Below are 24,549 nucleotides of genomic sequence, written 5' to 3' on the forward strand. Positions count from 1 at the left end.
TTTTTTTTTTTTCTTATGGTGTTAAGGATTCAGTCTGGGGTCCTCACATGCTAGGCAATTGTTCTTCTAGCATGTGATTTCCCCAACCCAGGACTATTTTTAATGTAGGAATTGTAGACAATAGTAGCCCAAATTCAGAGCTAATTTAGAGTGAAGAAGGACTCATTGCCTACACAAAAATTTTCGTGTACTGAGAAGCTGGCCTTGTTGATTGAGGGGTTCTCATTTTAGACAATGGAAGAGAAGAGACAAGAGATCTGCCTTTGGACTGATGCTCCTCTGAGGGCTGTCCAGTGAATTTGCTGCTTTTCTTTCAGGATGAGCAAGTCCCATCCCAGCCCCTCCTGGTGGTGTCCATTGTTCTCTAGAGGTATCCCAAATGTTGTGCTCAGGTGACTCTCAGAGGGCTCTTCTCTTTGTCACTCCAGGCGCCATGTCCTGCAGATCCACCAGTCTAAGGGACTCCAGGACCTGGGGACCATCAGCTGGCAGCTGGCACTCTGCATCATACTCATCTTCACCATTATCTACTTCAGCATCTGGAAAGGAGTCAAGACATCTGGCAAGGTGAGGACTCTGCAGCTTGTCCTGGGCTGTCCCGGGGCCCCACAGTGTCACAAAACTCAAGACCATTACTCTGGATGGCTACTGTGTAGAAAAATCCCCATCAGTTTACCTTAGGACCAAACACTTTCATCCTGTGATACTTTCTTCATCACCTCTGTTAGAAGGTTCTAGAAATTAACCAATATCATTTCCATGTAGGTGCATTTAAATAAATGAAGGCACAGTGTAGCCCCTTTACAATTCTATTTAAACATGTATAGGGGCTGGAGAGGTGGCTCAGTAGTTGAGGTGGCTCAGTAGGTGAGGTGGCTCAGTAGTTGAGGTGGCTCAGTAGGTGAGGTGGCTCAGTAGGTGAGGTGGCTCAGTAGCTGAGGTGGCTCAGTAGCTGAGGTGGCTCAGTAGCTGAGGTGGCTCAGTAGCTGAGGTGCTTGCTACAGAAGCATGAAGACTGGGTGCAGGTCTTCTGCTCATGTAGAAGGCTGAGCACAGCAAACTATGAGTATACGACTGCAGCCCCAGCACTGGGGGTTGGGGGAGGCAGAGACAAGAGGTTGCCTGGGCTTACTGGCCTGTCAGTCTAAGTCAGGGAGAGCTCAGAAAGTCAGACAGAGACCAACTGAGGAAGATATCCAATGCCAGGCTCTGTCTCCACATTCTGCACACTTATGCATGCATAAATACAAATTTTATATATAATATTATGTTTTCTATATATGTCCTCTATATTATATATTATGTTCTATATATATTACATATTATGTGATATATATGCACATATATATACCTTTTTCAAAATTCTTTTAGCCTAGTGGTATACTCAGAGTTGCTAATATTGGCCATAATTTACTGAAAACTAATTATGAGCCATACCTAGAGCTTTTCTACACCGGCTAATTGAACAGCAACTCCCTATGCAACCCATGCTGGCCATGAACTTATAGGAATCCTACTGTCTCAGCTTCTCAAGTGGCAGAATTATGGTAGTATGTCACATTCAGCCTTGGGCTTGAAGACCAGGCTATGTTGCCTCCTAAAGTAACAAGATTGTAGACCCCCCCCCCCATTCTCAGAGGTCTTCAGTAGTAAAAGACACTGCACCACAGCACCACCATGCCACTGCGCCGGCACCAACACACCACCGTGCCAGCACACCACCACACCAGCACCAACACACCACCACGCCAGCACCAACACACCACGCCAGCACCAACACACCACCATGCCAGCACACCACCGCGCCAGCACACCACCGTGCCAGCATACCACCGTGCCAGCATACCTGCCTGCCTCCATTCTTGGCTGTCCCTGGGGCAATATGGCAGTAGCCTGTGTCTCTGTTCTCCTTCGTTCTAGGTGGTGTGGGTGACAGCCACCTTCCCTTACATTGTCCTTTCTGTCCTGCTGGTGAGGGGGGCCACCCTTCCTGGAGCCTGGAGAGGTGTTGTCTTCTACTTGAAACCCAACTGGCAGAAACTCTTGGAGACAGGGGTGAGATATGAGAGACTTGTTTGACTTTTACTACATAAAGCCAATTCTCTTTCAAAGAGTACACTGGAGTCAACTCAAATTTAATGTACAAGCACGTAATGATCCTTTAGATCTGAAATGAAAGCATGAAGAACACAGCATCTTGAGGGTCCTGAACGATGACAACACTATGGTAGCTGCAGCCAGCCCATCCTCACCCCGTGCCCTCCTCTGCTGTGTTCCAGGTGTGGGTAGACGCTGCAGCGCAGATCTTCTTCTCTCTTGGCCCGGGCTTTGGGGTTCTTCTGGCTTTTGCCAGCTACAACAAGTTCAACAACAACTGTTACCAGTGAGTATGTGGGGCTGCCGAGCAAAGCTTGGGAATGGACTGGCAGACAAGACAGTTCAAGGAAAACAATGATCTCAGACCTGTCCGTCCCCACACCATGAGAGAATTGCCCCTAAAGGGGTGTCACAAGCGTCTGGCCATTCATCTATGACATGGTGCCCACTCAGGAAGTAACTTTACCTAGGCTATTCAAAGGTTTAAAAAAGCCTCCAAGACATACACACACACATACACACTACACACACTACACACATACACACATACACACATACACACACACACACTACACGTACTACACACACATACACTACACACATACACATACACACACTACATACCTACACACACTACACACATACACACATACTACACACACACATACTACACACACTACACACATACACACATACACACACTACACACATACACACATACACACACACTACACATACTACACACACTACACACATACACACATACACACACACTACATACACATACACATACACACACATACACTACACATACTACTCACACACACTACACACATACACAGACACACATACTACATACACACACTACACACACACACATCGCACACATACACACACATACACACTATATACACTGCACACATACACACACACTACACACACACTACACACACATACACAGACACACACACTACATACACACATACACAGACACACACACATACACAGACACACCCACTATACACACACCCTACACACATACACACACTACACACACACACTACACACACTACACACATACACACATACACTACACACACTATACACACACACACACACACACTACATACATTCTTAGTTGGGGGTGGGGGGTAGGTACATCCCCATAGTCCTGGCACTTGGGAAGTGGAGACCAGAGAATGAGGAGTTCAAGGCCAGTCTCAACTACACACTGAGTTCACTGTTGCCTTGAACAGGCTCTATGAGATCCTGCTTAAAACGAGACAAGCAACAAAGGCAAACAAAACAAGGACATGTTATATAGCAAGGTTGCAAAAAATGCAGCATATACTAGTTAATATACTTTATCATGAAAACTGTAAACTGATTATTTATATATGTGCAGAAAGTCTAATGACTAAACTGTAAAATGCCATGAGTGTGGCAGAGCTGTGCAAACAGTAGCAGTACACCCATGATGGCTTGGGTGTCATTCATAACTGTAGAGGGTAGATCTTCCTGTACAGGTGGCAAGGCCCAGCAGTCTGTACTATTACAAAAATAATCATGAAGCTTCTTATTTCTAAAGGTGGGGGAAGAGTCCAACGCCCCCGACCCCAAGGAATGTGGCCTTGTGTTGGAATACCAGCTAAATCTATGCAGTGAAGCTTTAAACTGTCAAGGTTTCTCCTCAGCAGTCTTATGATTTTATCTGAAGATAATATTAACCTCTTAATTTCACAAATGTGAGGTCAAAGCTCTTTCCTGGAGCCCTCCAGTGAAGACCCTACTCCAGGGCAGTGGAGAAGAGGCCCATGCTGTTTCACAGCTGGGGTCAGGTTTTCCCCTCCCCCTTGAATTCACAGTCCTCTTGCCTCGCTCAGCCTTCCAAGGAATGGGATTATAGGGATGTGCCACTGTAACTGGTTTACAAGGGGCGGGATTATAGGAATGTACTGCTGTAACTGGTTTATGACTGTACCTGGGGTTCCACTGCAGAGACGCCCTGGTGACCAGTGTGGTGAACTGCATGACGAGCTTTGTCTCTGGCTTTGTCATCTTCACGGTGCTTGGCTACATGGCTGAGATGAGGAACAAAGATGTGTCCGAGGTGGCCAAAGACGCGGGTAGGACTGGGAGCTCTCTTCACGGGACGGTGACTTTGAATCTTTACAAATAGCTAACCCTTTCAACTGTTCTTTCACTTTTCCAAAGATTTGAAAATTAACTTCCTTGGTGATCTCAATCCACCCATGCATTCCATTGTCTTGGTGCCCAGTGCTGGGGCCCTTAATACATGGTGGGATTAAAACTATGACATGTATGGTAGGTTTAAGGTCAGTGGGCTTGGGCACACACGATGAGGTTTAGTCCAGTAGGCAGACAACTACTGATGCCATGTGGCTTGGTGTTTTCATGGGAAATCATGTAACAGGTATGAAACAACGAGACCAAGTAGATGGATCCCAGGCTCTAGAGAACTATTTGGCCTGATGCAGCGCTTTAACCAAATGACAGCATCCCTAAGTCAGCCTGTGAGGGACTGAGGGGACTTGTCACACTGTCAAAAGGACTTCAAGGGCTGGGGTGTAGGTCAGTGGTAGAGCACTTGGTGTTCAGATGCTGGAGTTCTGTCCACAGGACCCCAAATGTGACTTTAAAAAGAAACTAGCAGACTGTCCTTATTACATTTCCTACTGGTCTGAGCTGAGGACATCACTGGGTACCTTAGAAACAGCAGACCTGGCCTGATGATCACACAGAATTGCCTCACCGTGGAGCCCCTGGCCTTGTGTCGTTGCAGTCTTATGTCTATCCTGTGCCCCCAAGTTGAAGATGCGTGGCTTTCAAGGCAGATAATCTTCCCTCTGGCTTAGCAAAATGTCTGGTGTGGCAGATGAAGCGGCATTTGGCACTGACAGAGCCCGATTTGATGGGGAGGGCTCGTGGAAGATAACTGTCAAGTAACTAAGATCTAGTTTGGGTAGGATGGGTCTCAGCATCCACCTCCTCCTCTCTCAATAGCTTGGTTGGATGGGGCTCAGCATTCAACCCCTCTCTCTCCCTCTGTTTCAGGCCCCAGCCTCCTTTTCATTACATATGCAGAAGCGATAGCTAACATGCCAGCATCCACATTCTTTGCCATCATCTTCTTCCTCATGTTAATCACCCTAGGTTTGGATAGCACGGTGAGTGGAGCCGGAAAAGGGTCTGGAAGGGAGAGGGGAAAGGGGATCAGGAGGTGGCTGATTCACTTCCCCATCTAGACCCTTCCATGGTACTGATTGCTACCTCCAGGTAATTTTCCCTCTTCTCCTCCTCCCTGTTTTTTCTAACTCATCCTGTCCCCCTGACCACTCCTCAGCAATGGTGCCTTGTGCACTGAGTACTTTACAGAATTACTAGTGGCACACGGTAGGGAAAGTGCATGACACAAAGGGCTCAGCGCATTTAAAATCCTTGTTACTTGTTTTCCTTCCTAAGCCGTGACTGCTCAACTCTGTAGAGACAGTGCTGGCATTGAACTGGCCTTGGAGCAACCAGTCTCTCAAGACACAAATGCTAAAGCTGTGTGTACTGCGTTTTCTTGCCTGCAAGTCCTAAGTGCTGGGTTCTGATGATATCAGATAGAACTACGCTTCTAGCCGTGTTCTTGGGCCAGGAAGTGGGTGAACTAGCTCGTCTTGATCACCTTGACTGTTTCCTCGGCCATCTTATCTCTCTTCCTGTTCCCTGTCCTTAAGGCACAGACTTGTCCCAAGACGCCACTGCGACTATCTGTATGCATCTTTCAGTTTGCAGGCCTGGAAGGTGTGATCACAGCTGTGCTGGATGAGTTTCCTCACATCTGGGCCAAGCGCAGGGAGTGGTTTGTGCTCATCGTGGTCATCACTTGCATCTTGGGATCCCTGCTCACACTGACCTCAGTGAGTACCAGGGCCTTTGGCTCCAAGTGGGCTCTGCTACACTCTAGTGTTCCACAAGCAGAGTGGGTCCTTTCCTTCCACTCCCACAGCACCCTCACTTGGGGGCCTAAAAGTCTTACTAGCACTAGCACTATTAAAAAACTTATCGTGAAGCCGAGCAGTGGTGATGCACGCCTTTAATCCCAGCACTTGGGAGGCAGAGGCAGGCGGATTTCTGAGTTCGAGGCCAGCCTGGTCTACAGAGTGAGCTCCAGGACAGCCAGGGCTACACAGAGAAACCCTGTCTCGGAAAAAAAAAACAAAAAAAACAAAACTTATCGTGAGCTGAGGACGTGGTATAGAATTAAGTTGCTTGCCTAGCATATGGAGGCCCTGGGTTCAATATTCAGCACTGAAAAGTTTGCCACCAAAGAGAAAAGTTTCTGGCAGTATCTGCTGATAGATCTGTGCATGACATCAGGAGGCTTAGCATTTTACAACAGATTTACATTTCAGGCTTGGCAAACACACCTGGAGGGAAGTTAGGATTTGCACTTTCAGCCATTTGCACCTTTTAGAGGTGTTTTTATGGGTCCTTTGCCCTCCTGTCCTGATCCACAGACTGGTGTCTTATGTGTAACTTATCTCTTATGTGCCACTTCATCTCCTTTAGAGCTTGAGGTGTAAAGAAGCCAGACCCTCTCCTGTGATCTCCCTCCTCCCCTCTCCATCTCTTTGTTTAGTAGCCATGGCAAACATCAGATAGGGTGACTGATGTGTATGTCGCATTAGGACATACCACACACCAGGCCCAAGCAGTTCCACGTGTAAGAGGATTAATTGAGAGGGAGAGGGGGGGCAGTAGCTCGGAAAGAGAGGAGGGAGAGAGAGAGCAAGATGGAGGAATGTTCCCCCGTGTGTGTGTGTGTGTGTGTGTGTGTGTGTGTGTGTGTGTGTGTGTGTGTGTATGGGTTCTGACGAAGTAGCCGCAGGTAAAGGTGGGAGGTGAGCCCAATGCATTCTGGGAATATGGCAGCTGTTGCTCTGGCAACAGGTCTCTGAGACCCCCCATGAGTCACCACAGGCTTTGGATGCTAACAGTGACATTGTGGGTTTGGGTCCTCCTGGCTCAAGACAGATTTTACTGATAGGGACACCTTTTCAAGGCATGGCCTCAGTGACTCTTGAGTAGGGGCTGTGTAGGTGTCAGAGGGGTTGGGATTGAGTGGCAGGCATAGAACAGCGACTTAGTGCCGGGGTGTATAGTGCCACCCAGATTCAGGTCCTGCCCCCCTTTTTCTTTTTTCCTTTTTTTTTTTTTTGAGGGTCTCACTATGTAGACTAGGCTAATTGGGAACTTGCAGAGACCAGGCTGCCTCCTGAGTGCTGGGATTAAAGGTGCGTGCCACCATGCCCAGCTTCCAGGTTCATTCAATCTTTACAGTTGTGTATTCTTCAAGGTTGAATAGACAAGAAGTATTCAGTAAGCCCAAAGTGGCTATAGAGGTTCCTTAGAGTTTTTCTCTTACGGTGTAAAAGATAAGGCAAGGGTGAGCACATCCCAGGCTGTGGGTTCCATTCTCAGCACCATCTAAAAGAAAATGTGCTCCACAAGGTAAGGGGGTCGGATGGGTACACATATTCAAAGGCCACCACAAGACAGGCCCTGGAGTCCTTAGACTGAGTCCAGAGTGGGGATTACCCAGTCTGACCTCATAGTCAGAAGTTTCTGCTGGCCTCTGTAATGAGGCTGGACCTCAGAAGACCGTTGACACAACTGTGACCTTGTTCCCAGGGAGGGGCGTATGTGGTGACCCTGCTGGAGGAGTACGCCACGGGACCAGCAGTGCTTACCGTGGCCCTCATCGAGGTCGTTGTGGTGTCTTGGTTCTATGGTAAGAAGTCCCTTCCTCCTGCCTTACCCTCTGTCCACGTGGAGACGGGCACTAACGTCATCATCAGAGGACAGGAAGGGGCAGTTGACCAAGTGTGGTCTCCTGACCGGTCTCTGAGATAATCATAGCTGAGGGCCTTTGGCAGCCATACACCACCGTTTCCTCTGCACCATCCGGCAGATGCCACGCCCTTCAGGGAGAATACCATTTCTATCCTGATTTTCTTTTTATGTTTGTAATATTTCCCCAGAAGAGACAGGCTAAAATCAGACAGTTCACCCACAGTGGTGGCCTAAGACCAGATGTATGAGGCATTAGTGTGAGAGCACCCCAAATTTAAGTTTCTCAACAGAGACCCCCTTTCCAGAGCACCAAGATAGAGCTTAGACCCCTCTCTTCTATGACGCAAGACTGTTCTCATGGTCTCTGCATTGGTGAATCCCTGGGCCCTTCCCTCTTGTCCTGGGATGGACTTTGACAAGGGTGAGAGAGCAGTACAGGAAGTGAGCTGAGAGTGCTTGGCAGGGCTTCCATGTGCCCTGAATAGGGGTATCGGAGGGGAGGGCACAGGCAGGCCACTGCCATGAAGAAAACAGGTTCAGAGATGCATCTGTACAGATCAAGAAGCAAGCATCTCATTAGGAAATGCATTTGCTCTCCAATTTCTACAAGCAATTGCTTTGCCATGGTAACCATTATGTACACTGTGAAGGAAGAGGGGAAGAGTACGAGAACTAAAGATTTTAACTGCATGTGTATAAGAGTATAGCCACCTGCAGAGGCTAGGGCAGAGTATTGGATTCCCTGAAGTTGGACATATAAGAGATGGTGAGTCGCCTCTTGTGGGTTCTGGGAACTGAATTCAGAAGCCAATTTAAAAAAAAAAAAAAGGCATTATCTTTACATCTTTACTTCCCCAGTAACTCAGAGGACAGAGTTCAAAGTCATTGTAGACCTGCACTAGGAACCACAGAGCTCTGAGGAAGCGGCTGGGAGCACTTTCAGTTCTCGGGACTCCCCTGTCAGCAGGCGTCTTCATGTTAGTGCCAGTAACCTTTTATAGAAGATTGGATCTTGACCTGGCACACAGATGAGCAATACTGTGGTTAAAATTTTCCCTTGAAGGGCTGGGAAAGATAGCTCAGTGGTTAAGAGCCCTGTCTGCTATCCTAGAGGGCCTGGGTTTGATTCCCAGCATCCACATGGTAGGTAACAAATGGCTGTAATTTCAGTTCCAGGGGACCCAACACCTCCTTCTGTAGTTAAAACACTCACACATAAAATAAATCTTTAAAAAAAATAAAAAACTCCTTTGAACTCTGCCAGCGGATTGTCCTAATTGGTTTCTGCCAGGCAGGTTCACCATTCCTAAATAAGATTACTTTCTTCCTACAGTAGACTACAGTCAAATCCAGGCTGAGATCTTAGAAGGGAAGTGTGGGCACCAATGAAGAACTTGGTCCCTAGACATTTATCAGCTTTCCTGCTCTGTGTAGAAAGAGCTTGGCTTGCTCTAAAATTAAATTTTGTGATGCCCCGCCACTTGAGCCCCTCAAGTGGAGAGGTACCTAAGTGACCCCACCTGCTCAGAGAGGAATGCCTACTCTGTTCCTGCGACCACCAGTGCTCACCCTGTTGACCCTACTCTGTCAAATTCTCCTTTGGGCGATTCCAGGAATCACTCAGTTCTGCAGCGACGTAAAGGAGATGCTGGGCTTCAGCCCGGGATGGTTTTGGAGGATCTGCTGGGTGGCCATCAGCCCTCTCTTTCTCCTGGTGAGTTGTCACATTATTTATTCATAAGAAATGAATGCTACCGAAGCATCACACATAGACAGAAAAGCATGGTGTCCAGAGGTGTGCATCCCAGAGAGTTCTCCAAATCCAGCACTGCTATGCGGACAAAATCAGGCCAAGAGACAATGATAAACTAGTACCCCATGAAGCCTCTGTTGGGGGCCTCCCAGCAGCTATGCCCACCTCTGCTCACCTGTTTCTGACTGTGAACGCTAGGGATCACACCAGTGTAGTATTCCCGACAATTAATGATTATAACAAACATTTACGGAGCAGCAAATGCCAGAGCTGACTTTATACCAAACGTACACCCATTGCTCTCCTAATCTTTATGATAATTCTGCAAGGTGGTGGGGAGGGATTTTTTGTTTTGTTTTAAGATAGCCTTCATACGTAGATTGAGTTGGCCTGGAACTTTATATGTACCCCAGGCTGGCCTCATATTTGAGCTCTTCCTGCCTCTCAAGTGCTGGTATCACAGACACTAGTATCATTGAGGTGTAGTATCATTAAAATCACATAACACAACTATTCAAGACCGAGGAAGAACATACTGTATGTATTGCTCAGGAAGGCCCTGAGAGGGGTCCTAGCAATTTTATACTTAATAATTTTATATTCACCTTGAAGGGGGCACACACAAAAGTCCCCAAGTTAGGTCCAAGTCAAAAGTAGAATTCATTTATTGTCAAAGGACCTGGATAGAAAAGTTGCATGCCAAGTGGGCAGTGGTGGCATATGCCTTTAATCCCATCCTTCCCTTGAGAGGCAGAGAGAGGCAGATCTCTGAGTTTGGGGCCAGCCTGGTTTATAGACGGAGTTCCAGGAAGCCAGGTTTACACAGAGAAACCCAGTCTCAAAAAAAAAAAAAAAAGAGAGAGAGAGAGAGAAAAGAAAGCTGAGTACTAAGGGTTGCTCAGAAGAAAAAAAAAGGGGGGGTGGAGAGATGGCTCAGAGGTTAAGAGCATTGACTGCTCTTTCAGAGGTCCTGAGTTCAATTCCCAGCAACCACATGGTAGCTCACAACCATCTGTATTAGGATCTAATCTAATGCCCTTTCTGGTGTGTCTGAAGACACTCATATACATAAAATAAATCTTGCCGGGCAGTGGTGGTACATGCCTTTAATCCCAACACTTGGGAGGCAGAGGCAGGCGGATTTCTGAGTTCAAGGCCAGCAGGTCTATGGAGTGAGTTCCAGGACAGCGAGGGCTACCCAGAGAAACTCTGTCTCCACAAAAACATAAATAAATAAATAAATCTTAAAAAAAGAAAAAGGGTTGGTCATGGGGAGTTTTTTGACCCTTTAAGCCAAAAAAAGCAGGTTAGGCCATTCCATCTATCCTTCTCAGCTAATTGGGGTATCTAGGCCACCCCAGATGTCTCAGGCCATTAGCACACAGTGTCCCTTCTCTTCCAAAACACCTCTTCATTCTCATGTGTGTTCTGACTTCCTTGAGGCAGAACCTTCTTCCCCTACCCCGCCCACCCAGCTCCCCGCCCATCTCAGATCGCTTATCTTTGCTTCTGTGACATTATGTGTCTCTGTTCCCAGGAGCCCTTCCTGACTGCTTTAGACTCCAGAAGTTTTCATCAACCTTTGCCCTGAGCGGCAAATGTCCCAGCACGGTGACTTTAGTGGGCCCGGTGGCTCCTGTGCAGGCACAAACTCTAGACACAGTGACTCCTGTGTAGGCCCTGGCTTGTGTACTTTCTTAGGTTTCAGTCTTGTAGTTCCATATCGCTTTGTCAGCTTATCACTTGCTTGATGCTTTTAGCCCAAATCAAAACTTTTTTTCAAAACAAGGTTTGCTGGTCTTGAACTTAGCCCAAGAGCTCCTCTCTCCTTAGTTTCTCAAGTAGTGGGGACGACAGGCGTGTGCCATATGTTGTCTGTTGTTTTCTTTTAAATCCAAATGCTTCTTTCTTTTCGTTTTTTTCCCCCGTGTTTATGCAGGGTCTTATTCTGTAGCCCTGGCTGGTCCAGAACTCACTATGTAGACCAGAGCTAGCCTCAAGCTCACATTGATCCCCCTGCCTCTGGAGTGCTGGGATCAAAGGCAAATGCTCATACACCTGGCAAAGTTTCACTTGCTTTTATATTAAGAGGTTTGGACTGAGTCTCTTGGTTCACCATGACCAGAAGCCAAAGTCCTGACATAAATAGGTTATTAACTTGTATTAATACCTGTGCTTCTTGATAATCCACTTAAACCCTTTCAGTTGTTTTCCAGAGGAAGAAGGCATGGTAGGTTAATGCCTTGTGTGATTAAATAGTCCCCATCCAGCAAGGGAGCGGGGTCCAGGCCCACACAGGGGTATAGTCCCCACCCAGCAAGGGAGCAGGGTCCAGGCCCACACAGGGGCATAGTCCCCACCCAGCAAGGGAGCGGGGTCCAGGCCCACACAGGGGTATAGTCCCCACCCAGCAAGTGAGCGGGATCAAGGTCCAGACAGGGGTTAGTCAAGTAACACAGTCACCAGGGACATAAAAACTATTTTAATGCAATACTTAAATTAATACAAAAAATCATATACCTAACACTTTATTCAACAATGGAATTGACCCCTGAACCTGTGACTCCCTTCACTTGCCTCCACCAGGTCCTATCTCTGACAGATCACACTAAGGTATTTTGGCTTCTCCTTACAAACTGTACCGAGGTGAGATGTGCACCTCATTCTTGTCCTGGCCCTGAGGCCTTGCTTGGGCTTTTTTTTTTTTTTCCTGGAGGCTCATGGTTCAGTGCGTTCCTTGTCTTACCTAGCAACACTGTTGTAGAGACTGGTACATCACTCATGATCCAGCGATGCTCAGTTTACTCCTTCAAAAGCAAGTGTCTTCCCCACCTCCACTGAACTAACAGGTCCCCTGTTCTGAGCTTTTTCGGGATGCTTTAGGTAAACAAGTCACTTTCTAAAATCATTCTTTTTCACTGAGACCAAGTTACACACACACACACACACACACACATACAGGGAGAGAGGGAGAGGGGAAGAGAGAGAGAGAGAAGAAAGAAAGAAAAGAATGTACATGAGAAGAGAGGGAAGAAAGGAGAGGAGAAAGGTCTGTGATTGACAGGATTCTGTTTTGAAGCCCTCCTCCTCCTGGACATGGGCTACTGAAGAGGAATGTGTGCTTGACAATCCCCATTACCTGTGGACAAAGGAAAAACAGATATAAATAGATGTTTAACTACATGAATAATGTACATCAGTGTCATCTTTTTTTTTTTTTTTTTTTTTTTTTTTTTTTTTTTTGGTTTTTCGAAACAGAGTTTCTCTGTATAGTCCTGGCTGTCCTGGAACTCACTCTGTAGACCAGGCTGGCCTCGAACTCAGAAATCACTGCCTCCTTCATCAGTGTCATCTTTATGACCATGAAGCACTAACTGAAAATCAAATTCAGAGCAATAATGATTTCAGCATAGTGGTTCCTAGACAAAACTCCACATTTACGCTTCCTCTGGAAACCAATCTGAAAATAAGAAAATACTAAGCCAGATGTTAAGAGATTGGGATTTTGCCGGGCGGTGGTGGTCCATGCCTTTAATCCCAGCACTTGGGAGGCAGAGGCAGGTGGATTTCTGAGTTCGTGGCCAGCCTGGTTGGCAGAGTGAGTTCCAGGATAGCCAGGGCTACACAGAGAAACCCTGTCTCAAAAAAACCAAAAAAAAAAAAAAAAAAAAAAAAAAAAAAAAAACCAGGTTGGGATTTTTATCAAGGATTTCATTGGTTTCCAAGTGAAATGTGTTAAGCTGCCTTTCTCCAGCTATTCACGAAAGTGGGTTTGTAGCAGACAGACGGTCGCTGTTGAGGGCCATCCGCACAGAGCCTTATTGAAACCCCTGAGACAGCAAAGATGGAAAGAAACACTCCCAAGAGCAGAGCACTCCTCAGTGTGTCTCTCCCAGAATGGAGGCACCTTCTGTCTCACTGAATTCGGGGGCACAGTACCAAAGCAGAGATAAACAGAGGGGCCACCCGAGCTATCTGTGCTATCCAGTCCCAGTGGGTACCAGTCTCCTCCGCTTGGCAGAGGGAGGTGCTGCATCTCTCTGACTTTGGGGGTATTTGCAGAGATGCTGTAATTCTCACAGTGGGCTCTAAGGTGTGAGATGGGAAAGAAACCCAAGGAAAGCCCCTGCTTCTGATTTTTGTTTTGAGTTGGTACAGAAGTTGTCAGTAGTGTGGCACAAGAGTCCTTTTGAGGATAAACCGCAGAAGATTCTTAGATTTGGTCTTCAGTTTTGTGGTTTCAATGTACATGGATATTCTGAAGATTTTTCAATGTTTCTTGGAATTTGTCTTAGTTCATCATTTGCAGTTTTTTGATGAGCCCACCCCAACTACGGCTTTTCCAATACAATTATCCCCACTGGAGTATCATCTTGGGCTACTGCATAGGAACGTCGTCTGTCATCTGCATCCCTATATACATCATTTATCGGCTGATCAGCACTCCAGGGACACTTAAGGAGGTATGTGCCAGCTAATAATTGTGTGTGTTTAGTAGGATAATTGGGAAGAAAATAATTCTCTTATTGTGTTTTATTAAAAAGATGTAAGTATTCATAAAATCCACCATAAAGCTCTTACTTACATATTTATAATAGTTTTACCTACCTCACTGAAGATGGAGACAGTTAATGGCGGCCTTTATCATCACAAGGCTACTCACAAATACAGTGACAAGAGTGAGCTGATCCTGGTGTCATAGCACATGGGAAATACGGAATTTTTGCTACACTGTGATTGGGGGCCAGCCTGGGTTACTCGAGACCCTGTCTTAAAGTGATTGGGTGCTCTGCAGTGTTCTACCTGGGCTGTGTGCAGCTTCTTAAGCTTCACCTGCTGCTAGCCTGGGCACAGCCCACCTATCTGTACAGTTTGGGCACAGATAAGTGAAGGCCAGAGTTCAGAAGAGCCATGGTCAGTTCTCTTTTCGAGACAGGGACCCATCACGCCATCCTGGCTGGCTCAGAACTTGCTATGAAGGCCAGTCTGGCCTCCAACTCAAAGAACCACCTGCCTCTGCCTCTTGAGTGCTAGGATTAGAGATCTGGCCACCATGCCTAGTGCCATGGTCATTTTTCTCACATCAATCAATGTGTCAAGTACTGTTTTGAAGACCATCACAACATTAGGATGTTACAATAAGTTTTGAGCTAAGAGCTAAAAAGCTCAAAAACTGTTACCCACTCGAAAGTTGGAATACCAAAGTTGTAGCTCAGGCCATGGAGCCATTTCCCCCCATATTATAAGAAATGATTATTTCTGCCTGAATGTTATAGTATAGTTTTTAAATACCTACCTTACAATTTGTAAAAAGTGCACACTTGACAAAGCGTCTGCCTATAGATTATCTCATCTTGCTACTCAGAGCCTCAGGAGGTGGGTGGGCAGGTGCTATATAAACAGAGAAGAACCCTGGGTTGGGGATGGGGATAGTGCTCCTCACAAAGCCATTATTTCAGTGACAAGTCTGAAGACAGCCCAGTACAGGAACTCTCCTAATCTTTTGACTCTAAAGTGTTCTTTTTGTTTTTAGGTACAGGTTCTGTCTTCCAAGATGACCGTTGGCTAGTGTAGAAATTGGTGTTAAAGGTTAGGGACAGACGAGGCGCTATTTTCATGCCAGGCTGCCATAGTGGTTGGCTAGCGCTTCTGCTGCTAGGATTCACAACAGTGTCCCTTCAGATCTACAGAACTGAAATGTTTTAAATGTTATCTGCTCAGTTGTATTTCTACCACTGTAGTGAGTATTTACTACACGCAGTGATGCGTATCACACCAGGAGTCTCAACTCCATTGCTGCTGTGTTGCAGGGGACGAGCTCAAAGCCGAAGCTTCGTCAGGGGAAATGTGAAAGATAGCCAGGAGGCTTTTGAGAACTCAGGTGGACTAGACTGTGGCTCTAATAGGCACACCTTCATGCTCAGAGATTTCATAAGAGAGCATGAGACAATTACACACCCTTTTCTGAGAACAGCTAGATTCGCTTCTGTTTTTAAATGAGAAAACTAACCTCATGGTAACGAAAACTCAACTCCTGCAAACCAAGTGAACTACTGTCACCAAGCCAACCCTATCAACCTTTCCTCCCAAAGAGCACCAGACAATTGTTTTACTGTGATGCATTCATAGCCCCAGAGTCACTAAATTCATCCCTCCGGGCTATCCTTCAACGACGGCTGAGAAGATCCACCATCTGTCTGCTGCTTCAAACCCAAAGGCCCGGGTCAGGGGAGGGAACTCTAGATTAACAAACATCAGTATTACACCACAGGCCACACCTCAAATCCTAGCTGTCCTTCTTGTAGACTTTCAGTTACTTATAGAAACATGAGACCTGGAAGGATGTAAAGTAACTGAGCTCAGACCCACGGTCCGTAGAGGAGAGACAAAGAGCATCTTTACCGTAGGCATGGAGACAGTAGGTTTCAAGGAAGCAGCTGATGAAGCTCAGGGACTGTAAGCAGAGGCCCTAGTCAGCTATGGAAGCACTCCGCTCTGTCTGGGTCCTGGCTTCCCCATCAGTAAAATGTGCTCCTTGGCATTAGCGCGTTCTCAAGATGGATAGTTCCACGGATCAGGAACGGTGGCACACAATGCTGGGTAGAAATCCTAGCAAATGCTGGATTAAGGAAAAATCCAATAACTTCCTTTCTATAAGACATCTGGGAGAGGCCTTTACTATTTCTGTGTGGACTTAATCAATGCAAGTGGTAGCGCGTGCCACGCTCCCTGCCCCCAAGTGCCCAGGAGAAAAGACATTTGGGTTTTTTGGGGGAAGAGGAGGGAAGGGGAGATTTTTATTCTAAAACAAAGTCTCCCTATGTAGCCCAGGCTAGCCTTAAACTTTCAGTGATTCTCTTGGCCCCCGCCCCATGCTGGCATTATAAAATATGTGCTACCACCCCTACCTCACTAGGAGTTTTACAGCAATCACTTGTTGATTACCAGATCTGACATTCAGAAGCATTCTGGGAGGAAGGGAGGCTCCATATAAAAATCTTGGTTTGGTTAAAAAACTTAAAACAAAGACTAAAAGAAAGGTAAATATAAAAGAAAAGCAAATGTCTGAACTCTGCTGGGTATTGGCCATGCCCAGATGCGCCTGGATTTATAATGAGATTAGATTCTGATAAACCCATTATGAATTGAAAATGTCATTAAGTAAAAAAAAAAAAAAAAAATGCAGTGACTACACCTAGCTTCCTGAATGTCATAGCCTAGCAACACAGGACAAGGCTGTCATTCTCATGACCACTTGGCTGGCAGGAGCTGTGGCTTATACCACTACCCAGCATCAGGAGAGAGCAACGGCTCTAGCCCTAGCAAGGGGGATATGAGCATTGACAGCAGTTTCCACTGCATGGATATCACTCTTGCGTCGTCATAAGGGAAAAACACATTATGGTAACCCACTGTAAGCTAGGGACTGCTTGTATAAGCCTGCAGCATATAGAATAAGCTCTATTTACCGCTTTAATTTGGGAATGTACCATGTACTGGCAGCCTAGAAGTCTCAATTGCTGGCTGAAGTCACCATTGCAGAAAGCCTTAGTGACCCGCACAAAGATAACGGCAGATGGTCTCTAACGAGCACATGCTTATGAAGGTATCCGCAGTGCTCCATTCTTAGAGCTAGTCTTGCAGAAGGCCATGGCCTGGCAAAGTCTGAGCTCAGTAGTAGTCTAGTGGGCTGGCAAAAGCTCTTAACCACAAAGCTACAGGAGTTAAATTATTGGAACTTAACAGTAGAAAACTGACCCCTAAAAGTCATCTTCCAACCTCCACATAGGCACTGGTTCACATGCACCCACACATATGTATACCAAAATTAAATAATTAAGATCTAAGCCTGGTAACTCGGGAGAATCCATATCTAAATGGGCAGCGGTACGTATAGGAAGGAGGTGGGGTGTAAAAGCCAAACACTTTTCTTTACAATGTTATTATTTACTGCACTGGTCTCTCCCACACACTGTGATGAGTGAGGTCTTTCCTGTGCATCCTGACTCCACTTAAGACTAATTCTGGGGAGAAGGAGGAAGAAAAGAGAAAAAAAAAAAGACTAATTTCAATTGCAAGACATATTTCTATCTAATTAATGATAGTTTACAGTGTGCTGAGAGATGGTTTTCAGTGGCTCTTGGCACTGGCAGGCACCATGGCCAACAGGCGGGATTGAAATTCTGTATGTCTGCTCCCCAAGTGTGGCTCTGGGAAGCCTTGTCTATTTAAAGCCAGTCACGCTGTGGCCAGCAAGGTCCCACTGAAGGATTATTTCCTTAAGTTCGTGTCCCAATCATGTTCTCCCTGTACCAAATGCTTGTACTTCTCCACTCTGACATTTTCTTCTGTATTCGAAGATGGGAATCTCTTTTTTTAAAGGCCAATGAGGCTATTTCAACTTATTGTGAAATATCATTAAAATACTCTTCAATGTTTTAATATTAGTGTTGAAATATCTTTTCCAAACAAGACTTTGTAACACTGCACTTCTCTTCCCAACAGCGCATTATTAAAAGTATCACTCCTGAAACACCAACGGAAATTCCGTGTGGGGACATCCGCATGAATGCTGTATAAGACGCCCAGGAAGAGGACATGGCCTCCCAGCCCCCCCTCTCTCTGAAAAGCCCCACCTCGACTCCTCCCCTCCAAGCCACACCTGATGATGTAAGGTCTTTCTTTCTGGAGACACAGTCCTAAAGACTTTGGTGCCCAGACTCTTGTGGGGTTCAGCCACTTCTTTCCATGAAATCTCTTGGACTTACTACCAAATTAGATGGTGATACCGCTGAGCTGGCCTCTTCTGGACATGTGAGGGAGAGGGAGGAGGGGATGAATGCCACCCAGTCATCAGCTAGCTTCAGGTTTAGAATTAGGTCTGTGAACGTCTGTATCATGTTTTTGGTACGATCATATTATCCCGCATCTATTTGCTTCTAAAGCCTTTAATGTTCTTCATGAATACATAAACCACCTAAGAGAAAACAGGGATGTCTTGCTAGCCATATATATTTTCTCAGTAGCATAGAACTCTATAGATGGAACCTATTAGAACCCTGTAACCCACGTGCTGCTGTGAGGTTAAGAAAGGAAGATGTAAAGATGCTACACTGAAAACTGATGTATATGTGTGAGCTATTGTGTCTGTCCATTGTCTGTGTACCCTCAATCCCAACACTCCGGGTCCATTACAAACTATATAAATGGCCTCTAATTTTTCTTACATTAAACAGATTCTACCTACCTAATTGTGTTCGTGTTATTAGAAACATGCTGTATTACCATCTCCTTTCCCACGTCTCCTCCACCACCCACCTCCCTGTTAGCATCCAGGATAAAGGTCTGTGGGCAAACCTGGCCTGTTCTATCAGTCACTATGGCTACTGCTTTCCAGGCGGCTGTGGCCAGATGCCACTTCCATGTTTAGCTGGGTATCTGGTGTAAGCTCTAGTTCAAGTGGCTGAGGGGTTTGACTCTACAGGTTATTGGTCCTGTGGAGCCAGGGCAAACCCAACTTCTCCTTAGCTCTGGGGTGTATAGGTCTAATTCTCTGAGCTAACAGGCAGGCCTTCTCTGCCCGGGAGCAACTGGAGAATCTGAGTTGGCTTTAAATGGCTGCCCTTCACCATGATCCCATCTTGACTCTGCCAAGGGGTCCTGATGATGAGTTCCAGGATGATCTCCAAGTGAATGGCTTTCCCCCATGTGAGCATTTGGACTTGGGTGACATATGGCTTGGATAAAAGTGTGGAGGCAAGTCTTACCTTGAGGTGTGAGATCCCTTTATTAAAATCTTTAAGGGAACAATCGATAAAATTAATTATCTGGCCAGGCGGTGGGGGCACACACCTTTAATCCCAGCGCTTGGGAGGCAGAGGCAGGTAGATTTCTGAGTTCGAGGCCAGCCTGGTCTACAGAGTGAGTTCCAGGACAGCCAGGGCTACACAGAAAAACCCTGTCTCAAAAAACCAAAATAAATAAATAAATAAATAAATAAATAAAATAAAATAAATTAACTATCTGGCACTATATAATTTTGAGTCCTCCAAATAAAATTTAAACACATTTCATAAAAAGTAGGTTCCAACTTGGTGTGGCAGAAGCAGGAGGATCATGACACTGATGCTAGCTCGGGCTACATAGTGAGAGAGTGTCTCAAAGAGGTGTGCGTGGGGGATCCACATACGAGAAAGGCTTACACTTATCCTATTGTAGGTGTCTCTCCCCTGGGCTTCATTCCCTCAATGGTGTCTTCCTTGAACGTCTTCTGCTGTCTCTGTGCTTCTTGCTCACCCTTCATAATTCTTTGATTTGCTCAGTTGTGCTTTTTTCCTTATACATATGAGCTTCTGAGAAGCTTCTGAAAATGTTAGGGGGAAGGAAGGGGGGCTGAAGCTGACGCTTTCTCTTCATCTCTCAGTCTGGCCTGCTGCCTTCTTCCCGTTCTCTTTACTTTCTTATGTGCCAAAGAAGAGAAATGATCTGCCAGTGGCCTTGCAGTCAGTGGGAAGCAGTTCTGTGAAATTAAAGAATCTTGTTTTTTTTTTTTCTAGACAGAGTCCCAACTAGCCCAGGCTATGCTCAGACTTATTATGTAGCCAAGGATGACCCTGCATGCTGGGATTATATGCATGTGGCATGCTGCTGGGTTTATGTGGTCCTGGGGCTTGAACCCAGGAGGAGTTCATGCATGCTAGGCAGCACTCTAAGAACATTCCAAGCCCAAGACAGATTCTCTTTATCTCATAGACGCACAGATTTCTCAAATTCCCACCTTTTCCTGTCTGTTTGTAAATTGCTTAGAGTGGCCTTGAACTCATGATCCTCCCACATTAGCCTGTTACACGCTGGGATTACTACAGCCTGAAAGGCACGGCACAAAAAATTAATTTTCACAACAAGCCCTTGCTCAAATTGAATTGAGAGCTTTGCTAAGCAAGTCAAGGAATTATACAGGAGTTTTCAAAGTTTGAGGTTTCAGGCAAGTGAAAAAGAATATTCGAAGTACCTGTTAATTTTAATTGTTCGCATGGATGTCTGATCCCCATTTATACTATAGAGCTCTGGAACTTCATATCGATTTACTCTTTAACCACTGAAGTTTCTCTGGGTTTGATGAAGTCCCTTTACCCTTCTGTGTTAGCCTCTTAAAGTACCGAGACAACCTTAAAAGGGCACAGGAAAGGGAGGAAGGTTTTTTTTCTTCCTTTTTTTTTGTTTTTCAAAACACGGGTTCTCTGTGTAGCCCTGACTGTCCTGAAACTTACTAGTAGCCTCAAACTCAGAGATCTGCCTACCTCTGCCTTCTGAGTGCTGGGATTATAGGTGTGTGCCACCACACACAGCAATCATTGAAGATATTTTTATATACTTGCCCACCACCAAAACTGAAAACCCCATAACAGAATTAGAACTAGAATAACAGTTAGCTTTATCTCCTCTTTCATAAGGGAAAGCCTCTGTCACCTGCATCCAAGCCTTCCTCATTCCCGAACCATTCCCTCCTTCTGTCTACTCCTCTGTCTTTGAAGCTGGGTCTCATCTTGCCTAGGTGCCAAGGTGCTGCTGCACAGTGGACAGACCAAGTCTTGGTTTGTAGAAAGCTCGCCCTCTTCCTGCAAAGGGACAGATTTGGATAGCATAACGAAAGTCTAGCTGCTGTATAAGAAGAAAATTACTCTTCAGAAGGAAGGATTCAAATCCATTGTTGGGGATTTTAATGTCCCCATTATAATTGTTAACACATTGTCCCATTATAATTGTTAACAAAGGCCAGGCTTGTGAAGGAACAGGGAAAAAAACAAACCCTATCTGTACTGAAGGAAAAGGAAAGCTGCTAATAGACACCACCAGAGAGCATCAATACAGGATTTAAAATACAAAGGCATCAGGGGTGTGACAAAAAGTTCAGTGTCTTCATGGACCTGCAAGACCTGTTCTTTGACGAAATCGGAGAATACAAGTTGTCTAAAGGAAATGTTAGTAAAAGGTGCAATACTGCTGGGCAGTGGTGGCACACGCCTTTAATCCTAGCACTTGGGAGATAGAGGCAAGTGGATTTCTGAGTTCGAGGCCAGCCTGGTCTACAGAGTGAGTTCCAGGACAGCCAGGGCTACACAGAGAAACCCTGTCTCGAAAAACAAAAATCAAAAACAGGCAGCAATATTGAAAACTTAATTATAGCTAGACTTAGTGGCTCATGCATTTGATCCTAGCACTTGGTAGGCAGAGGCAGGTGGATCTCTATGAGTTCTAGGACAGCCGGGCTACACAGAGGACTCTGTGTCCAGCAGCATCCCCTGCCTACCCCAAAGTGTGTTTTTGAAGGAAAAAGCTGAGTAGGAACTTGGTTGTCAGAATTAAAGCAAGCTGAGAAACTGCCCTGGAACTAATCGCAAAATAACCAAGTCCCGAAAGTATGGGGGGGCCCTGAGTCCCAGGGTGGCAGCCACAGGAACTACAATAGCCAGAGAGGAAACTCTGGGAAGAGAACAGAGGGAAAGGAAGGATAAGCTAGCTAATGAAACCAAAGAGGAAATGAACCATCAGAGCTTAGGGAGTTAAGAGAATTTTCGAGGCCTCCAGAGAAACAAGCACACCAATGAGGGAGCCGCATAGCCACCATGCAGCAGCAGCAGCAGCGGATATCAGGGAGCAAGGGGTCAGCCAACATTTCCAGTGTTCTGAGAGAGAATGATCTGAGACCCCATCTTTTTGTCCTATGTTAAATTAGCATTTAAGTGTGATAATGAAGTTAAGATGATTTCGAACCTCCAAAGTCTCAGGAAATTTACCATCCAAAACTGTCCAACTGAACAGTTATGAAGAGGCCAGAGGGCAGCCCTACAGTAAAGGCACATGGTGTCGAAGCCTAGTGACTTTAGTTCAATCCCTGGGACCCTTGTAACTGTGGGAGGAGAGGGTCAGCTTCACCAAGTTGTCCTTTGACCTCCATACACATGCTGTATGTGTGCCCCCCCATTGTGTACACATACTCACATATTTAAAAAAAAAAAAAAAAAAAAAGGTTGGAGAGATGGCTCAATGGTTAAGAGCACAAACTGCTCTTCCAGAGGTCCTGAATTCAATTCCCAGCAACCACATAGGTGGCTCACCACCATCTGTAATGCAGATTGGATGCCTTCTTCTGGTATGTGGTAGGTGTACACGCAGATAGAACACTCATGAACACGAAATAAGACATAAATAAAAATTAAAAAAAAAAAAACAAAGATTTACTTAAATATGCCCCCCAGACAAACTCTTGGCAGTAGCAGTGAGGAAGAACTGAGTGGGAAGACCTACACTCTGCATGGGCGGCACCATTCCCTTTGCTCAGGAGCCAGACAGAATAGAAAAGAGAAAGCTGTGGGCATGCTCATGTGATACTGTTGATCCCTCAGGCTCCTCCAATCCCTTTTCCCCTTCTCCTCAGGGCTCCCTGAGCTATGCCTAATGTTTGGCAGTGGGACTCTACATCTGCCCCCATCAGTTGCTGGATGAAGTCTTTCTGGTCTCTCTAATGTTGATTATCCTAAGCTCTGGTACCAGCACTTCCTGCAGGCATGACAAACTGTAGGTTGCAGGCTTTGTGGCTGGGTTGGTGTCCCAATCCCTTCACTGGTAACGTGGCCCACATAATCAACTGACTGCGACTCAAGTGGCCTCACAGAGATCAGGGAGCTGTATGGGTCTGACCTAGGTCCTCTGCATATGTGTTATGGTCATGTAGCTTGGTGTTCTTGTGAGAAACCTAACAGTGGGATGGGGACTGTCTCTGACTCTGCCTGCCTTTCTGCCTTTGGGACCCTTTTCCTGCTGGGTTGCTTCATCTAGCCTTGATGTGAGAATATGTGCCTGTCTTAATGTAGCTTGTTATGCCTTATTTGGTTGATATCCCTAAGAGGCCTGCTCTTTCCTGAGGGGACTTGAAGGATGGGAGTAGATCTGGGTGGGGGGGAAGCTGGGGGATGGGAGGAAGGGGAAACTGCTATCAGGATGTGTTATAAGAGAAGAATAAATAAAGGAAAATAATTCTTTCCCTTTATTCACTTTATATCCCACTTGTAGCCCCTCCCTTTTCTCCTCCCAATTCCCATCCCACACTCTCCTCCCCCAATCCCTTACTCCTCTTCTCCTCTGAGAAGAGAAGGCCCTGCTGTGGGTATAAAAGGAAATTTTTTTCTTTCTTTCTTCTTTTAAATAAATTTATTTATTTAATGTGTGTGAGTACACTGTCCAACCTTCAGACACACCAGAAGAGGGCATCAGATCCCATCACAGATGGTTGTGAGCCACCATGTGGTTGCTGGGAATTGAACTCAGGACCTCTGGAAGAGCAGTCAGTGCTCTTAACCGCTGGGCCACCTCTCTAGCCCAGGAAAAAAAATTCTTAAAAAAAAAAAAAGGAGAAAGCAAAGTCTAGTAGTAGCATCTGTCTGTCTCTCTCTCTGCTCCTGGACTGTGGATACAGTGAAACCAGCTTCTTCGCAGGATGCAACATCTGCAGTTCTTCCCACTGACACACCTCCCAGTATGATGGGCTGCACTCTCAGGATATGAACCAAATGAACCCTTCCTTCCTTAAAGTGACATGAGGGGTGGCGCACACCTTTAATCCCAGCACTTGGGAGGCAGAGGCAGGCAGATTTCTGAGTTGGAGACCAGCCTGGTCTACAAAGCCAGTTTCAGGACAGCCAGGGCTACACAGAGAAACCCTGTCTTGAAAAACAAACAAACAAACAAACAACAAACAATGCCTTCCTTATGGTACTTAGTAAGATATTTGGTTAGAACAACAAGAAAAGTCAATAATAAAAAGTGCCTGTTTCAAA

General features: G+C 45.9%; 1 protein-coding gene and 1 non-coding gene across 3 annotated transcripts in view; one reads left to right on the top strand and one right to left on the bottom strand.

Moving 5' to 3' along the window:
• The window catches only part of Slc6a4 (solute carrier family 6 member 4), a 36,307-nt gene extending 17,344 nt beyond the window's left edge, over positions 1–18,963 (top strand). Inside the window, exons 5-14 of one of the 2 annotated variants that reach the window (XM_031353461.1) lie at positions 429–567; positions 1,921–2,055; positions 2,280–2,383; positions 4,096–4,223; positions 5,173–5,285; positions 5,892–6,023; positions 7,798–7,897; positions 9,573–9,673; positions 14,008–14,175; positions 18,218–18,963. In XM_031353461.1, the coding sequence (XP_031209321.1) occupies positions 429–567; positions 1,921–2,055; positions 2,280–2,383; positions 4,096–4,223; positions 5,173–5,285; positions 5,892–6,023; positions 7,798–7,897; positions 9,573–9,673; positions 14,008–14,175; positions 18,218–18,292 (1,195 nt within the window). In that variant the 3' untranslated portion in view covers positions 18,293–18,963. The remainder of the gene's footprint in view (positions 1–428; positions 568–1,920; positions 2,056–2,279; positions 2,384–4,095; positions 4,224–5,172; positions 5,286–5,891; positions 6,024–7,797; positions 7,898–9,572; positions 9,674–14,007; positions 14,176–18,217) is intronic. The other variant, XM_031353463.1, reaches the window with a different exon arrangement.
• A 1,813-nt stretch (positions 18,964–20,776) lies between these two features.
• LOC116079459 lies at positions 20,777–20,893 on the bottom strand. Its single transcript, XR_004114006.1, has one exon. It is a non-coding gene; the product is annotated as a small nucleolar RNA SNORA26 (small nucleolar RNA).
• Between the last annotated feature and the right edge of the window lie 3,656 nt (positions 20,894–24,549).

The sequence above is a fragment of the Mastomys coucha genome, unplaced genomic scaffold (genome assembly GCF_008632895.1).
Source record: "Mastomys coucha isolate ucsf_1 unplaced genomic scaffold, UCSF_Mcou_1 pScaffold5, whole genome shotgun sequence".
Lineage (NCBI taxonomy): Eukaryota > Metazoa > Chordata > Mammalia > Rodentia > Muridae > Mastomys > Mastomys coucha.